The sequence below is a fragment of the Galeopterus variegatus genome, unplaced genomic scaffold (assembly GCF_000696425.1).
Source record: "Galeopterus variegatus unplaced genomic scaffold, G_variegatus-3.0.2 Scaffold13, whole genome shotgun sequence".
NCBI classification, from domain to species: Eukaryota; Metazoa; Chordata; class Mammalia; order Dermoptera; family Cynocephalidae; genus Galeopterus; species Galeopterus variegatus.
Window position 1 is genome coordinate 1458144 of NW_007726124.1, and position 15371 is coordinate 1473514.

The 15371-nt window shown below is 46.8% G+C and overlaps 1 protein-coding gene across 1 annotated transcript in view; it reads left to right on the forward strand.

Moving 5' to 3' along the window:
- The first annotated feature begins 4100 nt into the window (after positions 1-4100).
- The window catches only part of TRAM2 (translocation associated membrane protein 2), a 69616-nt gene continuing 58345 nt past the window's right edge, over positions 4101-15371 (forward strand). The window contains exon 1 of the mRNA XM_008594068.1: positions 4101-4365. Within this exon, the coding sequence (XP_008592290.1) occupies positions 4246-4365 (120 nt within the window). The 5' untranslated portion in view covers positions 4101-4245. The remainder of the gene's footprint in view (positions 4366-15371) is intronic.

A 15371-nucleotide genomic window follows, 5' to 3' on the forward strand; every position in this document is an offset into this window, starting at 1 on the left:
CAGTGTATAGGCTTGGTGCCTTTGTCAAAAATCAGATGGCTGTAGGTGTGTGGGCTGATTTCTGGATTCTCTATTCTATTCCATTGTTCAGTGTGTCTGTTTTTATGCCAGTACCATACTGTTTTGGTTATTATAGCTTTGTAGTATAGTTTAAAGTCAGGTAGTGTTATGCCTCCAGCTTTAGTGTAGTGCTGACAACACCAAGACAAGGGTTAAGATACCCTTACTGGTCATCTTAAAAAAAAAAAAAAAAGTCCTTCCTTAGATCCTCCATATCCCTCAAAACACCATCCATTTCCCTTTTTCTTTTCTTTTCTTTTTTTTTTTTTTTTGAGGCTGGTCAGTACAGGGGTGGAACCCTAGACCTTGGTGTTATCAGCACCATGCTTTAACCAACTGGGTAACCGGCCAGCCTCATTTCCCTTTTTCTTACCAAACTTCTTTTAAAAAATAGACTACTTTCCCACCTCCTTTTCTCATCTTCTACCCACTGTTAAGCCCACCCTAATGTTCAATTAATTGGTCTCTCAAAGGCCATGATGGCTGAATCTAGGGACTTTATCTCATGCTCATCCTGCCTGATTTAACCTGCCCTTGTGAAATTCTGTGTCAGTGGCTTCCTCCACCCCACCCTTTCCTCCTCCTCTGTCTCCCCCTCCCTTTTGAGTGTGGGACTTCACTAGGATTCTGCTGACCTTAGGCTTTTTCTCACTCTTCCGGAAACACGTATTTAACCTCATGACTTCAACAGTCCCACTGAAGATGAGCCTAAGATACCTTTAGATTTGGTTTTCCCTTGCCAAATCTAATCCAACAGTTTCTTACTGAACTGTCCATGTGTCTGTTTGGATGATCTGTGACTCCTCAACTTCAGTTTGTTCAAAGCTGGGGCCATCTTCTCCTCTTTTAAACCTGCTCTTTATCTGTTCCATATATATATTTTAATAGTCTCACCATCATCTCAGCCTGAAGTTTTGACTCGTTCATCTCCCTTACGTTGTCTTATATTTAGGCAGTCACCAAATCCGATTAATTAGTCCTTGAAATGTGTCCAGAATAATTCACCTCCCTTTTACTCATATCGCTACTATTCTTTAAGAAGTATTCATTTATTTACTGGACTGTTACAATAGTTTCCCAAGTGGTCTTCCCAACACCACTCTGTTTAAATCAGAATGATCTTCCATATTTCTGAGAGTTACCTATAAAGACAGATCTGGTCATGCTTAAAAGCGTTTCATTCCTTCCCATTGTTTGCGGAATAAAGTCAGAATTTTTTATCATGGCATTAAAAACCTGTTACAGTCCAGTTCCATCTTAACTCTCCCAATTCATATCCCACCCCTCTTCTGCATTCTCTGTCAGTAAAATCCCTATCAGATGAAGGTGCAGTCCAAACCTCCTCTTCCCTATCATCCAGGGCAGAATTAAGTTACCTTTTCTTTGTACTCATAGGGTATATTGTTTCAACTCGTTCTTAGAGTCACCATCCTCACACAGAATTATAATGATGCCTCTGTATCTTTTAAAATATTGTAAGCTCTGGCAGTGTGTATTAATTACCTCCTGCTGCATAACAAATTATGACAAGATTTAGTGGCTTAAAACAACAAACATTATCTCACAGTTACTGTGGTCAGGAATTTGGAAGTGGCTTATGTGACTGGTTCTGGCTCAGGATCTCTTATGAGGTTGAGGTCAAAAGATCAGCCAGGGCTCCAGTCATCTGAAGCCTTGACTGAGGCTGGAGAATCTGCTTCCAAGGTACCTCACTTACATGCCTGGCAAGTTAGTGCAGGTTGTTGGCAGGAGGCCTCAGATCCTTGTCACATGGACCCCTACATAGGACTATGCATATCTTCACAATATGGCAGCCGACTGCTGCCAGAGTGAGGGAAGAGGGAGAGAAAGGAGAAACCCAGAATGCCTTTATGACCTAGTCTTGGAAGTCCCACACCATCACTTATGCCATATTCTATTTGTGAGCCACAAAGTTCAAAACACACTCAAGGGGAGGGAGATGAATAGCCACCTTTTGAAGGGAGGAATATCAAAGAATTTGAGGAAATATTTTAAAATAACCACCACACATGGGTTGTCTTATCTTTCCATCCCCAGTAACTAGCACAGCGTCTGGCACTTAGTAGATGCTCTACAGACATTTCTAATGGAGTGAATGTTACTGGAGATACTGGAGGTGGAAGATCCGTGGGAAGATCCTTGGGGGCCACACATAGAATGGTGGTGATGGGAGAGATACTGATGTAAGAACTCATAGGACTCCATGAGAGGGGTTGGGAAGAGATCCATTTGGGGCTGAAGATGGTTTTGGAAACTAGTACTTGGAGATGGCTATGATGGCTGAAGCATGCATCCAGTACTTCCTCCACAGGGTTTCAAAGGGATGAAATATTACATCATACATCTAAGAACCCTAAGTCTAATTGTTCAATTGTACTTGAAAGGGCCCAGGGCTGGTAGTCAGCAGTGTGGGCACTATCTAAGCCATCTCTTTTACTTCAGGTTCCTCATTTATAAATGTGGAGGTTATAATACCTGACTATCTCCTGGGACTTACAGCCTAAACTCTTAACATTAAAAGGTTGATGATGTCCCACCTTTTTCAGGAAATTCCCACCGAAATATCCTCTACAAATAGTCATGGGGAAACATGGGGTAACTGTTAGGATGAACCATTTGAAACCCTGATATTCCATAGATTAGTCCTAGAAAGTTTGAAAATTTGAACATGCTTCACAGGTGGAAAAATCAAGGTGCATCAGAGTTCTTGATCTTTTTATTCCTCATAAGACTAAGATCCAACTTCAAGAAAGGTCAGTCTTGAAGTTAAATGAGGTTTAGTCCAATATAGGCATTACTTTTTCATTTCCTTGAAAGTCACATAAGGGAATTAAAGACCCAAGACCGTACTGTAAATACTGAGAAGCACAAGCTTAGGAAGTAAAATTTCTCTAGGAATCCCATCCAGTCTCAATCACATTTCAGACTGTGCCATTAAAAAAAACATATTTACTTAGAAGTGAAATAACTGTGGACCTAATAAAAAAAAGCAACAGGAATTAAATAGTTCTTTGTTCATTTTGCATTTTTGCACATCTAGAAGGTGATTAGTCGACTCCTTCATTACTAGTAGGATTAAATCCAATATTTGCGAATATAAAATTAATTTATTAAAAAGACTTTTTGTCCTTCCAGGAGTATTTTTAAGACTTAATATTTAATAGAAACTTTCAATGAGAAAATTCCTTCTTTTATTCCTCTTCTTCAGAGCCATTAATATTGAAGGCAGACTTGGGGCAAGACGTGTAAAACTAATTTATGGTAGCACGAGGGTCTGAAAAGTTAAGAGGCCAAACTGCGATCATCCACCCACTCCCCTGATTAGAACGTAAGGTCGCCTAGGACAGGGTCTTTTTGTTGCTTGCTGCGTATTCACAGCAACCTGAGCCGTGCTTAGCCCAATGCAAGCTCTCAACCCCCGTCCATTCATTTAACGTCCGTGCAGGGCGCTGTGGTCAGCGAAAAGGCCAGCCCGCAGCTGCCCTGCCCCCACCGAACCTACACTGCTCTCGGCCCCCCAGAACCACAGCCCGCAGCCCCGGGAATATCCGGCTGCCCGGCCCACCCCTCGGCCGGCCCGCGCCTCCCGGCCCTTCCCTTCCCGCGGAGGAAGGAGCAAGGCGCCCAGGAGTGGGAAACAAGGGCCCACTTCCTGTCGGGACAGGCCCGGGCGTCCGCCTCCTGTGCGGCCTGCTCCCTCCGCGCGGGAGACGGCCGAGCCCCGGCCACTGCGAATGCAGCCGGGCAGGAGCCGGGAGCGGGACGAGGCCGGGGCTGGAGAAGTTTGCGCTGCGGCTCGTGAGCGCAGAGTGCGGGCCCAGCCGGCCGCTGCGCGCCCGCTGCCATGGCCGGGGCTGGAGAAGTTTGCGCTGCGGCTCGTGAGCGCAGAGTGCGGGCCCAGCCGGCCGCTGCGCGCCCGCTGCCATGGCCGGGGCTGGAGAAGTTTGCGCTGCGGCTCGTGAGCGCAGAGTGCGGGCCCAGCCGGCCGCTGCGCGCCCGCTGCCATGGCCGGGGCTGGAGAAGTTTGCGCTGCGGCTCGTGAGCGCAGAGTGCGGGCCCAGCCGGCCGCTGCGCGCCCGCTGCCATGGCCGGGGCTGGAGAAGTTTGCGCTGCGGCTCGTGAGCGCAGAGTGCGGGCCCAGCCGGCCGCTGCGCGCCCGCTGCCATGGCTTTCCGCAGGAGGACGAAAAGTTACCCGCTCTTCAGCCAGGAGTTCGTCATCCACAACCATGCGGATATCGGCTTCTGCCTGGTGCTCTGCGTCCTCATCGGGCTTATGTTCGAGGTGAGAGACACGGGGGAAGGGGGTGCTGGGGGGCCGGGCAGTCCCCCTCTCGGACGCCGCCCAGCGTAGCCCTGCAGATCCCCGGAGTCCTTATCTGAGCTGGGGCGCCTGTCTGCCATATACGTTATCTGCACCCCCGGCTTTGTGCACTGTACCCCCCGGCCTGTACCCCGGTCAGCACAGACAGCACCCCCCAGCTCCTGGCCGTACCAGCCATGCCATGCTCTGCCGCCCCCCAGGGCACCCACCGTATCCTGCAGTTTTCTCTGCAGACCTGAAACCCAAGCCTGGTCTCGACCCAACCGCAGCGCTGCCACCCTGGTCCGACGCGTGGGGTTTCCTTTTTGGCATCCGGGAGACTCCCAGACCCGCAGTCATTGCACAACCCCCCTCCCAAGTAGTTGCCACTAGCGCTTCTGGGCTCTTCCAGTGGGAGGGACCCTGGCCCTTTTTTGCCTCCCATCTGATGTTCTGGGTGTTTTGCATCTCAGCTCTGGAACGTGCTGGGGTTTTCACGTGTGGCCCTGGCCCCATCCCAGCAGTGGCCTTCTGCTGTCCTGTTGCTCCCTCTTTTTTCGCTCTGGCCTAAAAGGCCAGCTTTAGGATACACTTTATCACTCTGTGGACTGTCCCTTTAGATCTGTCTGTGGTGGACCTAGAGCTTCACCTCTTTACAGGAGCAAGGAGAGGAACAGGGACACCCTCCACTTTTAGGGGAAAGATGATTCTCTTATAGCTGTAGGTAGGGGTGAGGGCAGATGATGGGATCCTCCCCCGACAGCAGTGCGCAGGTGTGGGCCTCAGAACAGGGAGTTTCAGTAAGCAAGCAAGGGGTCAGAATCCAAGGGGGTTGATGGGAAGGACTCCCTCCTCCTGCAGAGCGAAAAAATGGGATATTCCAAAGTGGGAAGAACTGGAAGAAACTGGGCATGGGTTTGCTGCGGCATATCTTGTCTCAGAACTGAGATATGTGAGTGACACTCCCCTCACTCTCACCGTGGTCTCCTTTGGTTCCTTTCAGAGGGCTCCTTGTCCTCCCTTCTGGGTAGAGTTGCTTATCTGCATTCTCTGGGGTGGGTTAGGAAGCTGTAGCCATTTGTAAACGGCCTTGGTGATGGAGGATTCCCAGCATGGCTAATTTTTCCCTCTGTGTCCCTCTCTCTGGGTTCTCTGTCTCCTCTCTATGGATGACTAGGTTCTGCTTGGTTGGTGGGGCTGCCATCAAGCTGGGGACATTCTTGTGGTGACCAAGTCGGGGTTGGATGTGTGAATGTATCCTTGGCTGGCTTCAGGGTCTGTAGGAAATAAACTTGGGGCTAGGATTGGGATCTCACCTCACTTTTTGGTAATGCTCCTTTAGTTCAATCCCTCTCCATCCTCCCACCCCCACAGCTCTCTCTTGTGGTATATTGGAAAGGGCTGTGTCAAGGTAGGATTGTCCCTGTGTCCCGGTCCCTGCTGTGTTGCTAGTTTGACTGAAACTGACTGCAGCCTCAGTTTCCCCATTGTTAAAGAGGTTGGTCAAACCTGTCTTCCTCACAGGGTGGTTGTTAGGTTTACCTGAGATCATGTCAGCAACAAAAGTCATAACATCCCACCAACGTGGAAACCAGTGTCTTGCTTCTGGAGCCCTATTATTATTTGTCATAATAATAGCTTAAGGAAATAACAGGGAATTTGTTTTGCCCAGCCAGTACCCTTGTGTCTATTTGCTGTCCTCCATTCTATGAGGCCACCCAGTGCCGTGTCCCTAGTCTTGGAGAGTGTGGCTGGAAAGACACATGTGATGGCTGCAAACCTCACAGCCACACGCTCTGCAGCCGGCCAAATCTTTCTTATAGCCTGTGGCCCTCTCTGCTGTTTCTGGCTCTTGTTAAAGTTTGTGGCTCTACCTGCTTTATCTTTGCTCAAAAAGTGCTGCCTAGCTTTTGAGAGTGCTACCTCCTTCCCTCCCTGCCTCTAGTCTTGTGGAAAGTCCTGTGTGTTAAACCTGCGACTCTGGGAGTTGAAGGGTGTTAGGATCTCTTACTCCCAGTACCTAATGGAAGAGAAAGGCCCCGGGTGAGAAAAACAAACAAGCAAACTACCCTCCCTCCCCCTTAGGACTGGACTGGGGATGTGTGTGGCAAGGGCCCTGGTTGACATGCCTGCAGGTCCCCTCTTCCTACCACCCCTGCTGCTCCTGTAGTGTCTAGACCTTCAGGGATTACAGGGCAGGTGTGTCCTCTCAGAGGCGCCTTGTGGAATGGTCGATTGTCTGTTTGCTGTGGTCTGAGAGAAAAAGGGCTTTGACCTGAACCTCCAGTATGAAGGACTCGGGTTCTTCTGTGCTAGGCACATAGTGGGTCCTCACTGTCTATACCCACTGACTGATTTTCCACAGAGATAGTTATTTCCACAGAGATAGTTATTTTTGAGGGGCCCTTGGAACTCCGCTACACCTACCAAATGAGAGCAGAAACATCCTGGATACTTCTAGGGCCCTCAGAGAAACAAATTTAGGCATCATCACACTTGCAGTAAAACGAGGGTGCGAGGGTTGTGTCATAACTCAGCACAGGTCTTACTTGGTATTAGTTAGGGTTTTCTGGGGCTCTCTCCTGGAGGTGTGTGGTGGGTATCCGCGGGTATGTAGGGATGCATATGGTGGGGAGGGGGTGCAGTCCAGAACTTCAGCACTTTCCCAGAAGTGAGGACAGAAGGAGGTGCAAGGGGAACCTCGGTGAAGGGGAGACAGGACATCAGGCTCTTGGGCTTCTGATTTGGACCAGGCTGAGATTCCTTTGTTCAGAAGCTGAGCTGGGAAAACTCAATTAATTCTTCCCACAAAGAGCAGCTCTCCTGGCCACCCCCCCGCCCCTGGGGTCCCCTGCCCTGCCTCTGCCAGTGCGCTGGGCCCCGCTTGCCCCAGGCAGCCACAGCCCTTGCGTCTCCACGTCATTCCTGCCTTGGTCCTTCCCCAACTCACTGGTTGCCTCTTCAGCATTCAGGGGGCTTTTGTTTCTCTCTCAGGGACTCCAAAATCTCAGTTTTCAGTCCCCAGAGAGGTGGTGACTCCAGATTCATTCCTTTAGCATCACTTCCTTTTGGGGACACACACGGAAGGCTGTCTCTCCCCTCCTTTTGGTTTAATTTTGGGTCATCCTATTTCCAAGGCAGGGGCCAGCTTCCTCCCCCTGATCCCAGGTTTTCTCCCCGTCCTACAGGCTGTTTGGAATAGAGGAGCTGTTCTGTGGAGCCACAGCACTTGGCTCAAAAAATGTCAGGAATGTGGAACTTTATTTTTCCCCCTCCTTCCTTTCCAGCTTTCTTAACTCCGCTTTCGGGAGAGGTGGCTTAAGGGGGAGTATTCTACTGGACAGTTTGGTCCTTCAGTCTTTTCTAAGGTGGAGTCTGGCCTGACTGTCTTCAGGGTGTAGGCCAGTTGGGGTGTGTGTCAGATTTGAAAGTAACCTTCCCCCTCCCCTTTCCCTTCGCCTTCCAGTGTCCCATTCTGTGCCACGTTTCAAACCGAAACGGGCAGGGAAGAGGAAAACTCTTTCATTAGCGAATGGAGAATGAGAAGAAGGGGGCACATGGAAGAGTGGAAGCAATTTATATACTACCTTCAAAATGTCATTTCGAGACAGAAACTTTTTTTTTAAGCTTGTTTGCAGGCTCTGCAGCTGCAAAGAAATGTTTCTAAAATTCTGGGCCTGTCATTTGTAGGTTTGCTTTCTTTTTGGTCTGTGATGACTTAAGGGTTTAGGACCCAGAGGAGTTTTGGGGTAGTGGCTGGTTTTTGCTTTTTAGTTGTTTTGGAGGCAGATGTGGCAGATCTATTTTCTTCCCTGTGCCTGCCCCCATGATTGGCTTGTCAGGAGGAAATGTTTGCAGCATACACAGCAGGAGCCCGTTGTGTCACAGCCTGTTAGTAGGTGGGTTCTTCTGTAGCAGTTCAAATCCTCCCAGACACACCTGTAGGCATCATGACCTGAAATGAGGCTGCTGGTTGTGTCTCTTAATATTAGCATTGTAAAACAATTCTGTTTATTGTATTAATAAAAAGAGGTATGTAAATGGCACAGACATATGTCTGTGGATATGTCATTTTTTTTTGGTGGCTGGCTGGTAACGGGATCTGAACCCTTTGACCTTGGTGTTATAATCCCGTGCTGTAACCAACTGAGCCAACCAGTCAGCCGTGTTGAGTAACTTCTAATGCACTTTTGAAGAAGTTCCTTTGCCAGCTTTTATGGTTCCTGACTTTTATGCATCTGACTCTTAGGCTCTGATGCAGTACTTCAGTGAATGGTGTTCTAGAGAAATTAGAGGAAACAGAGAGGTCACTTATTCTCTTGGGTGCCCTTGTTCTGTGGTTGGATTTCTACATGCATGGTTCAGTGACTTAAGCAACAGAGCAGAAATTCGGGGCTAGATTTTCTCCAGTCAAGCCTCCAGTGTATCCCCATCCTATGGGATGTAGGGGCACACTGGTTATTCCTATTTCTTCCCTTGACAAAACGTGATATCCAGAAAGGTGGCATTGATCAGTTAGTGAGTTTTTAACCCAAACTGCAGGGTGAAGACTAATATTTATACCCAGCACTGTGCCTAGTACATGGGTAATTGATGGTCTGAACAGCCATGCTGATGACTGTTCTTATTGGCTTAATTGTTGAGTCTTTGAGTTTACCTTCTACCCTCACCCAGCTCAGTGGGCACCCTGGCTGTATCTCATTTTAGAGATGACATGTTTGGAGATGGAGATCTTTCCCCCACTAGTTCTCCAGTGCTAGTTATCTATTCTTTAGACAGGCTGATAGCTCTACCCTCAGTCCCTCTTTTCCCCAGGGAGCCCTGTGGTATGGTGCTCCACAGAGAACATCTGTTTTCTCTTCAACATCCATCTTATTAGAGCATGGACCATGGGTACTGGAGGGTCTTAGGGCTGCCACTGTCCGCTTTGTGGAGAAGTAAAAGCCAGGAGGAGACTGCCCTGCAAGTTAAATAGGTGCCACTTTTCTCTTGCTTGTTCTGTTGTCTGAATCCTCAGTCACTCATTTCTTGGGGGCACTGTCCGGACCGGTCACAACAGAGCCTTAGTCCTGACTGTTTGTAGAATAACATGTGTTGCTATGGTGAAAGCTTCACTCTGGCAGGCATGAGCTCCTTTTTGATCTGCTTTGCTGTGGCAGGGGCCCCAGAAATCACTGTGTGGCATAGCCAATGTACCTCTCATTCCCACCCTGATAAATGACAAAGCCAGAGGGTTGATAAGAGCGGATTAGAGTTCCCAAACTACAGAAGTGCTTTCTAATCAGTGAGAGTGCTATTAGTAGGCTTCGGTGGGAAACTTTACTGATAGTATCTCTTAACCTTTTTTATCCAGCTCTCTGTATCTGGTATCCATTGGTACCTAATGGTTAAAGAAAGGGGAGGGGGAAAAAAAAAGGAAAAGAAAACAGTAAAACTACTAACACAGTTCCTGAACAGCCCTTCTTGTTTCATGAGCAGACCTTATCTTTTACACATTCTATTCCTTTGCCTTGATTTATCTCCACTGTCTCAAATGTCCCACAGTAGAGGAGAACCAAACCTTACTTAGTCACAGCTGGTTAACGTTTTTAGTTAACTGTGTGATTTAAAGAGCTTTGCAAGTGACGCTTCTAGACAGTGTAGGCTCACACGGCTTTCCTTGCTTTTCAGTAGAGGAAAGGAAGTTGGATTGTGAGTGAGGGGCTCTGAGGCCCCTGGAGCCCTCTGGTGAGTTTGTGGGAGCCCACGGTTAGGAGAGGGGCTGCTCTGTGGCTTTCCACCCAAGCCACGTTGCCTCTTGATGAGTTCCCTCATTTGTCTGGAGGGGTTGGCAGCACTTCACATCTGTGAAATGCTTTACTAGCCTCACTCTGTAATCAGGATGGTTTATGGGGGTTGTCATACCCATCCAGAGCCGGGCTTCTAGAGGAAAGACTTGGCCAAGGACCATGCACTCTGAGTTAGAGTCGGAGCCAAAATAAGAATTCAGCAATGTCTGGCTCACATTTAGAGCTCAGCCCTGATGCTTCCACCAATGGGGCGTCCATGGAATGTACCCACAGGCTGCTTTATTTTTGTCTGAGTGGAATCTGTTTATTACCTGGAAATAATGTCTATGGGTTGTTGTTCCACTTGGAGGCTTTTCTGCCTAGAATAGTCATTGAAATTTGCATCTCAACGAAAGAGACTACAGAGAATGACCTGAATATGTATGACATGACATGTGAACATAGGCAAATGGGCAGATGCTTTACCTACTGCTAAAGTTATTGCCTGCTACTTACCTACCTTCTGTGTAAGAAAAAATGCCTGGCTATTATATTTTCACTGTCCTTATCAAGTTAATTTTGTGGCCATAGCTCAAGGGCACATATTTTCTTTGTATTTTAAAAGTTTAAGACCTTAAAGGGAGGGGCTGGCTGGTTAGCTCAGTTGGTTAGAGTGCAGTGTTGTAACATCAGGGTCAAGGGTTCGGATCCCCATACTGGCCAGCCGCCAAAAAAAAAAAGACTTTAGTGGGAAACCTAAGAAGTTGTCTGCTGTGTTTACAGAAGAGGAAAATAAGGCCCCTAGAGGTTGGGAGATGTACCCAGGACAGTAGAATGAATTTTTGGCAAAACTGGGGTTTGAACGCATGTCTTCTGGCTCATCTCTGGTGCGTCTTCTATACTTCTGCCCCCTGGAATTCTAGACTCTACCTTTGAATGCCAATGTATGTGTAGAAGTCTTGAAATTGATACATCTTTCTTAAGAGTGCTATGTTCATTTATTCGGCAGCTGTTTATTGAGTGCCTGAGTACCTGCTGTGTGCCTGTGTTGAGTTCTGAGAATGCAAGATGAATAAGGTGGGGTCCCTGTCCTCACAGAGGTATAATGTGTAGCTTAAAGCTGATACACTGTGGATAGGAATCAGGTCTAGAACTTGATGTGAGTTGCAGGTGCAATCCCAGATTGTTGGGCCTCAACCTCAAGCCATTTCTATTGGTGGAAGGGGTGGTTTATTAAATTAAGATCTAACACCATAGGTGTAGGGTTGTCAGTATTCAAAAGAGAAGAGTGGCGGTCACTCCAAGATATCCTGTGAGGCACAGCTGGTACTCTTATACGGACGTTACTGCTTAATGGCAGTATGTGCATGCTGCTATAACAAAAATACTGTAGATTTGGTAGCTTAAACAACCAGCACTTATTCTCACGGTTCTGAAGGCTGGACGAGTCCAAGATCAAGGTGCTGGCAGATTCGGTGTCTGGTTAGGGTCTACTTCCTGGCTCATAAATTGCCATTTCTTCTTCACACGGCAGAAAGGAGAGAGAGACATATCTCTGGGGTCTGTTTTATCAGGGCACTAATCCCATTCATGAGGGCCTTACCCCTATGATCACTTCCCAAAGGCCCCACCTTCTAATATCATCACATTAGGGGTTAGGATTTTAACATAGGAATTTGTGGAGAAGGGGACACAAACATTCAGTCCATAACAGGCGTGTGTGTGTGTGTGTGTGTGTGTGTGTGCGTGTGCGTGCGCGCGCGCGCACGTGCATGCACATACAAATGTAATTTCTAGTACTGAGAAGCTTTTATTGATTGAAACCATGGCTGGGGCTAGGAGAACTCTCATATGGTTTCTTAAGACTTTGAACAGCAAACCCCAGCATGATCTGTAATGTTCCTTTTGGGTTGGTGGAGGTGATGATCATACCAGGGGTGGGAAGAACATAATCGTCTGAGCCTCAGTTACCCTGCCTTTGTAATAGGAAGAAGACCTCTTAATAAAGCTTCTGAATTTTGCAAGGACAGAGTATTGCTAGTTTAATGAGTGTGTTCCTTCATCTCTATTATAAAGGTGTAAATACTCCCTCGGGGGAGTATTTAATTTTTTTTTTAAACAGAATTTTTAAAAGAGGCTGTTGCGTGACCCACCAGCATTATGAAGACTTCTGTGGGTACTGGGGAGGGAGAAGGTTGTACCTGCCTCAGGACAAAGGGTAGAGATGGAATTTATATAGTTATGATCCTGGCTTCCTCTTTTGACCTCCACCCTTTGCTTTGAGGAATGGCCAGGACCATGCTAGTTAGTCAACAAGTGTTGATGGCCCGGTCAGTATGCCTGGGGCAGTGCTGGAATCTGCGAAAAGATAGCTTCAAGATTCAGTGAGAACATGGGTTAGGGTTAGAAGTGCTAGGGACGTATCATCAGCTCCTTTTCCTGAAGGTTAAGAGCAGTCTGGGGCAATCCTAGGATAAACAAACCTTCCCTTCAGCAATTCCTGGAGTCCTGCAGGAAATCGCAAGGCCTGCTTCACAATGCCTGGTTTCCGGCTTAGAAGAATTCCTCAGAACTTGGAGCAGAATTGAAGTTTTTGGGCCCAGTGCTTCTGGAGTTTAGAGTGTGTTTTTAGTTTGTAGTCTGACTTTATACTCGACCAACTTTTGGCCTCACTGGGCAAGGAATAACTTGTTTATATGGATTTCATGACTGTTGTCTGGAAGAGGGATGTTGAAGTAGAAGGGAATGGGTGATAGTTGATTTTTAAAAAAATAGCAGCTTGGTCTCTGGTGTGACCTTGAAAGCTTGAACATGTACTCTTCTTCCAGAGTCCTCAGGGCATGAGGTGTGGCTGGTGCCCGTGGCGGGCCTGCCGCAGTGGGGCATGTGATGGGAAGGGAAGAGGACTGGGACCTGGATTCTTCTGTTCAATCGCTGGGTGGCCCGTGCTTCGTGGGAGAGTTGACTGCCCTGTGGTTCAGTCATGGCTTCTTAACATGGGCATGTAAAACAAGGCTGGGAAGTGCATAGAAGACCTGCGTTACCGTCAGAAACAGGGAGGAGAGGGAGGGAGGCACCTTCTCCCAACTACACATATTTAGGAGTAGAAACTAGAGAAAAGTTCTGCCTGATTAGGTTAGTGGGCTCAACTTCTGGTCTTGGTTTCATTTCTTATTTGAGTTGAAATCAGGTTCTAGCCTAAATTTGGATTTGACATGTAATACAACTTAACCGAGCCCATGCTGGGGAGGTAGAGAATCCATATATTAGACAGGAATTGTTGGCTGGGCTGAGCTGGGGGAGGAATGGACTTGGCTTTGTGACTTTGATGCCAGAGGCCTTGTGGCCTCTCCACAGCTGACTCGGGGACTTGGGAAGAGCAAGAGGTGGTCCCTGACCTGGGCAAAGTGGCTTATGCTCTCTGCTCTGTCAAGTGAGGTTTTGTTGGTGTTTATTACACCAGTCCTCTGAAGGCAGTCTGGGACCCTACGCTTGAGAGAGAATTTTCAGATTGGATGATATGCTCATCCCACATACACATCCGTGGCTTGTTTGCTTTCAGATCAATAGGGTGACCCTAGTCTCTGAACCTGACCTATGATCTGCCATCTCTCCAACCCCACACCTGAAACAGTGCCCTAAAGGCTTTACTCAGCCAATTAATACTATTATGTCTACAAGTCCCACTTCATCTCCTGGGCCTTTTCATTTCCTCTGACCAAAAGTGGCATGCTTTCTTCCTTACAATGATGGGGAGTGAATTAACAGCAATACAGGAGCAGAGAAGATGTTGTGTGGAGACACATCAGCATGTGATTACGTACTTCAGAGGCCTACTTTTAAGTAGGATTTATCCATTATAGTTAATACTTGAAATATCATAATTTTTGCTCACCACAAGTAGCGCACACCTGTGCTGTCCAATATGGTAGCCACTGGCCACATTTAGCTATTACAATGTAAATTCATGAAAATAAAATGAAATTAAAAATTTAGTTTCTCAGTTACACTAGCCACTTTTCAAGTGCTCAGTAGCATGGATATAGAACATTTTGATTATCACAGAAATTTCTACTGGACAGTGCTGGTCTATACATTGCTTTATGGGTTTGTTTTTTGATTTTGTTTTTGTAGTAACAAATACTAAGGGATCCTATGGTGTAGTTCTGTTAGGAAACCATTAGAGGCCATGGATCACAGTGGTTAAGGTAATGGCCATAGAGTCAGACTGTCTGAGGTTGAATTCTGGTTTTGCACTAGGATCCTAGCTGTGCCATCCAGCTGAATTATTTAACCTGTCTGTGCCTCAGTTTTCTCATCAGTAAAATGGGGATAATAAAATTTCATAGAGTTGTTGGGAGGATTGGAAACATTAATGCAAAACCAGCACTTAGGAGAGGGCTTGGTACAGAATAATAGCCCAATACATGGTACTTATTGCTATTGTTACATTCAGAAAGTGTTGGAGTGATACCTCTCCTGTATGGAACCTCTCTTTGTGGCTGCCTCATTCTTTTGTTACATAGCCCAGAAACAGGATGCAGGTTGGAATAGCTGATGATGGCCCTAAACCTGTTCCCTGATGCCATGTACTCTACACCCAGGCTAGTGCTTCAGGCCCTTGTTCAAAGCCCACCAACACTTATTTTACATACAGTTATATGAAGCTTAGTTATCTGTTTCCCAGACTCATAGGAGAAGAAAGAAAATGGGAGAGGTGGCTGGGGTAGGTAGACAGGGGGTAGCTAGCAACTGGGAGAGTTATCTGTTATTAAATAGTTAGAAGTCATAAGAAATTTAAAAAAAAGAAACACCATGAATACCTGGTATTATTTAGTATATGAGCAAACAGCTTCAGTAGACTTTGAGGTTATTATGATAGAATAGTACAGTATAATACTTGATCATAATGATTATCCTGTAGTTCCATGAAAAAGTAAAGGGTACCAAATGTCCATCATCGGATGAGTGGATATGGAAAATGTGGTATATCTACACAATGGAATACTACTCAGCTATAAAAAGGAATGAAATACTGCCATTTGCAACAACATGGATGGACCTTGAGAGAATTATATTAAGTGAAACAAGTCAGGCACAGAAAGAGAAATACCACATGTTCTCACTTATTGGTGGGAGCTAAAAATTAATAAATAAATTCACACACACACACACACACACACACACACACACACACACACACACACACACACACAACCG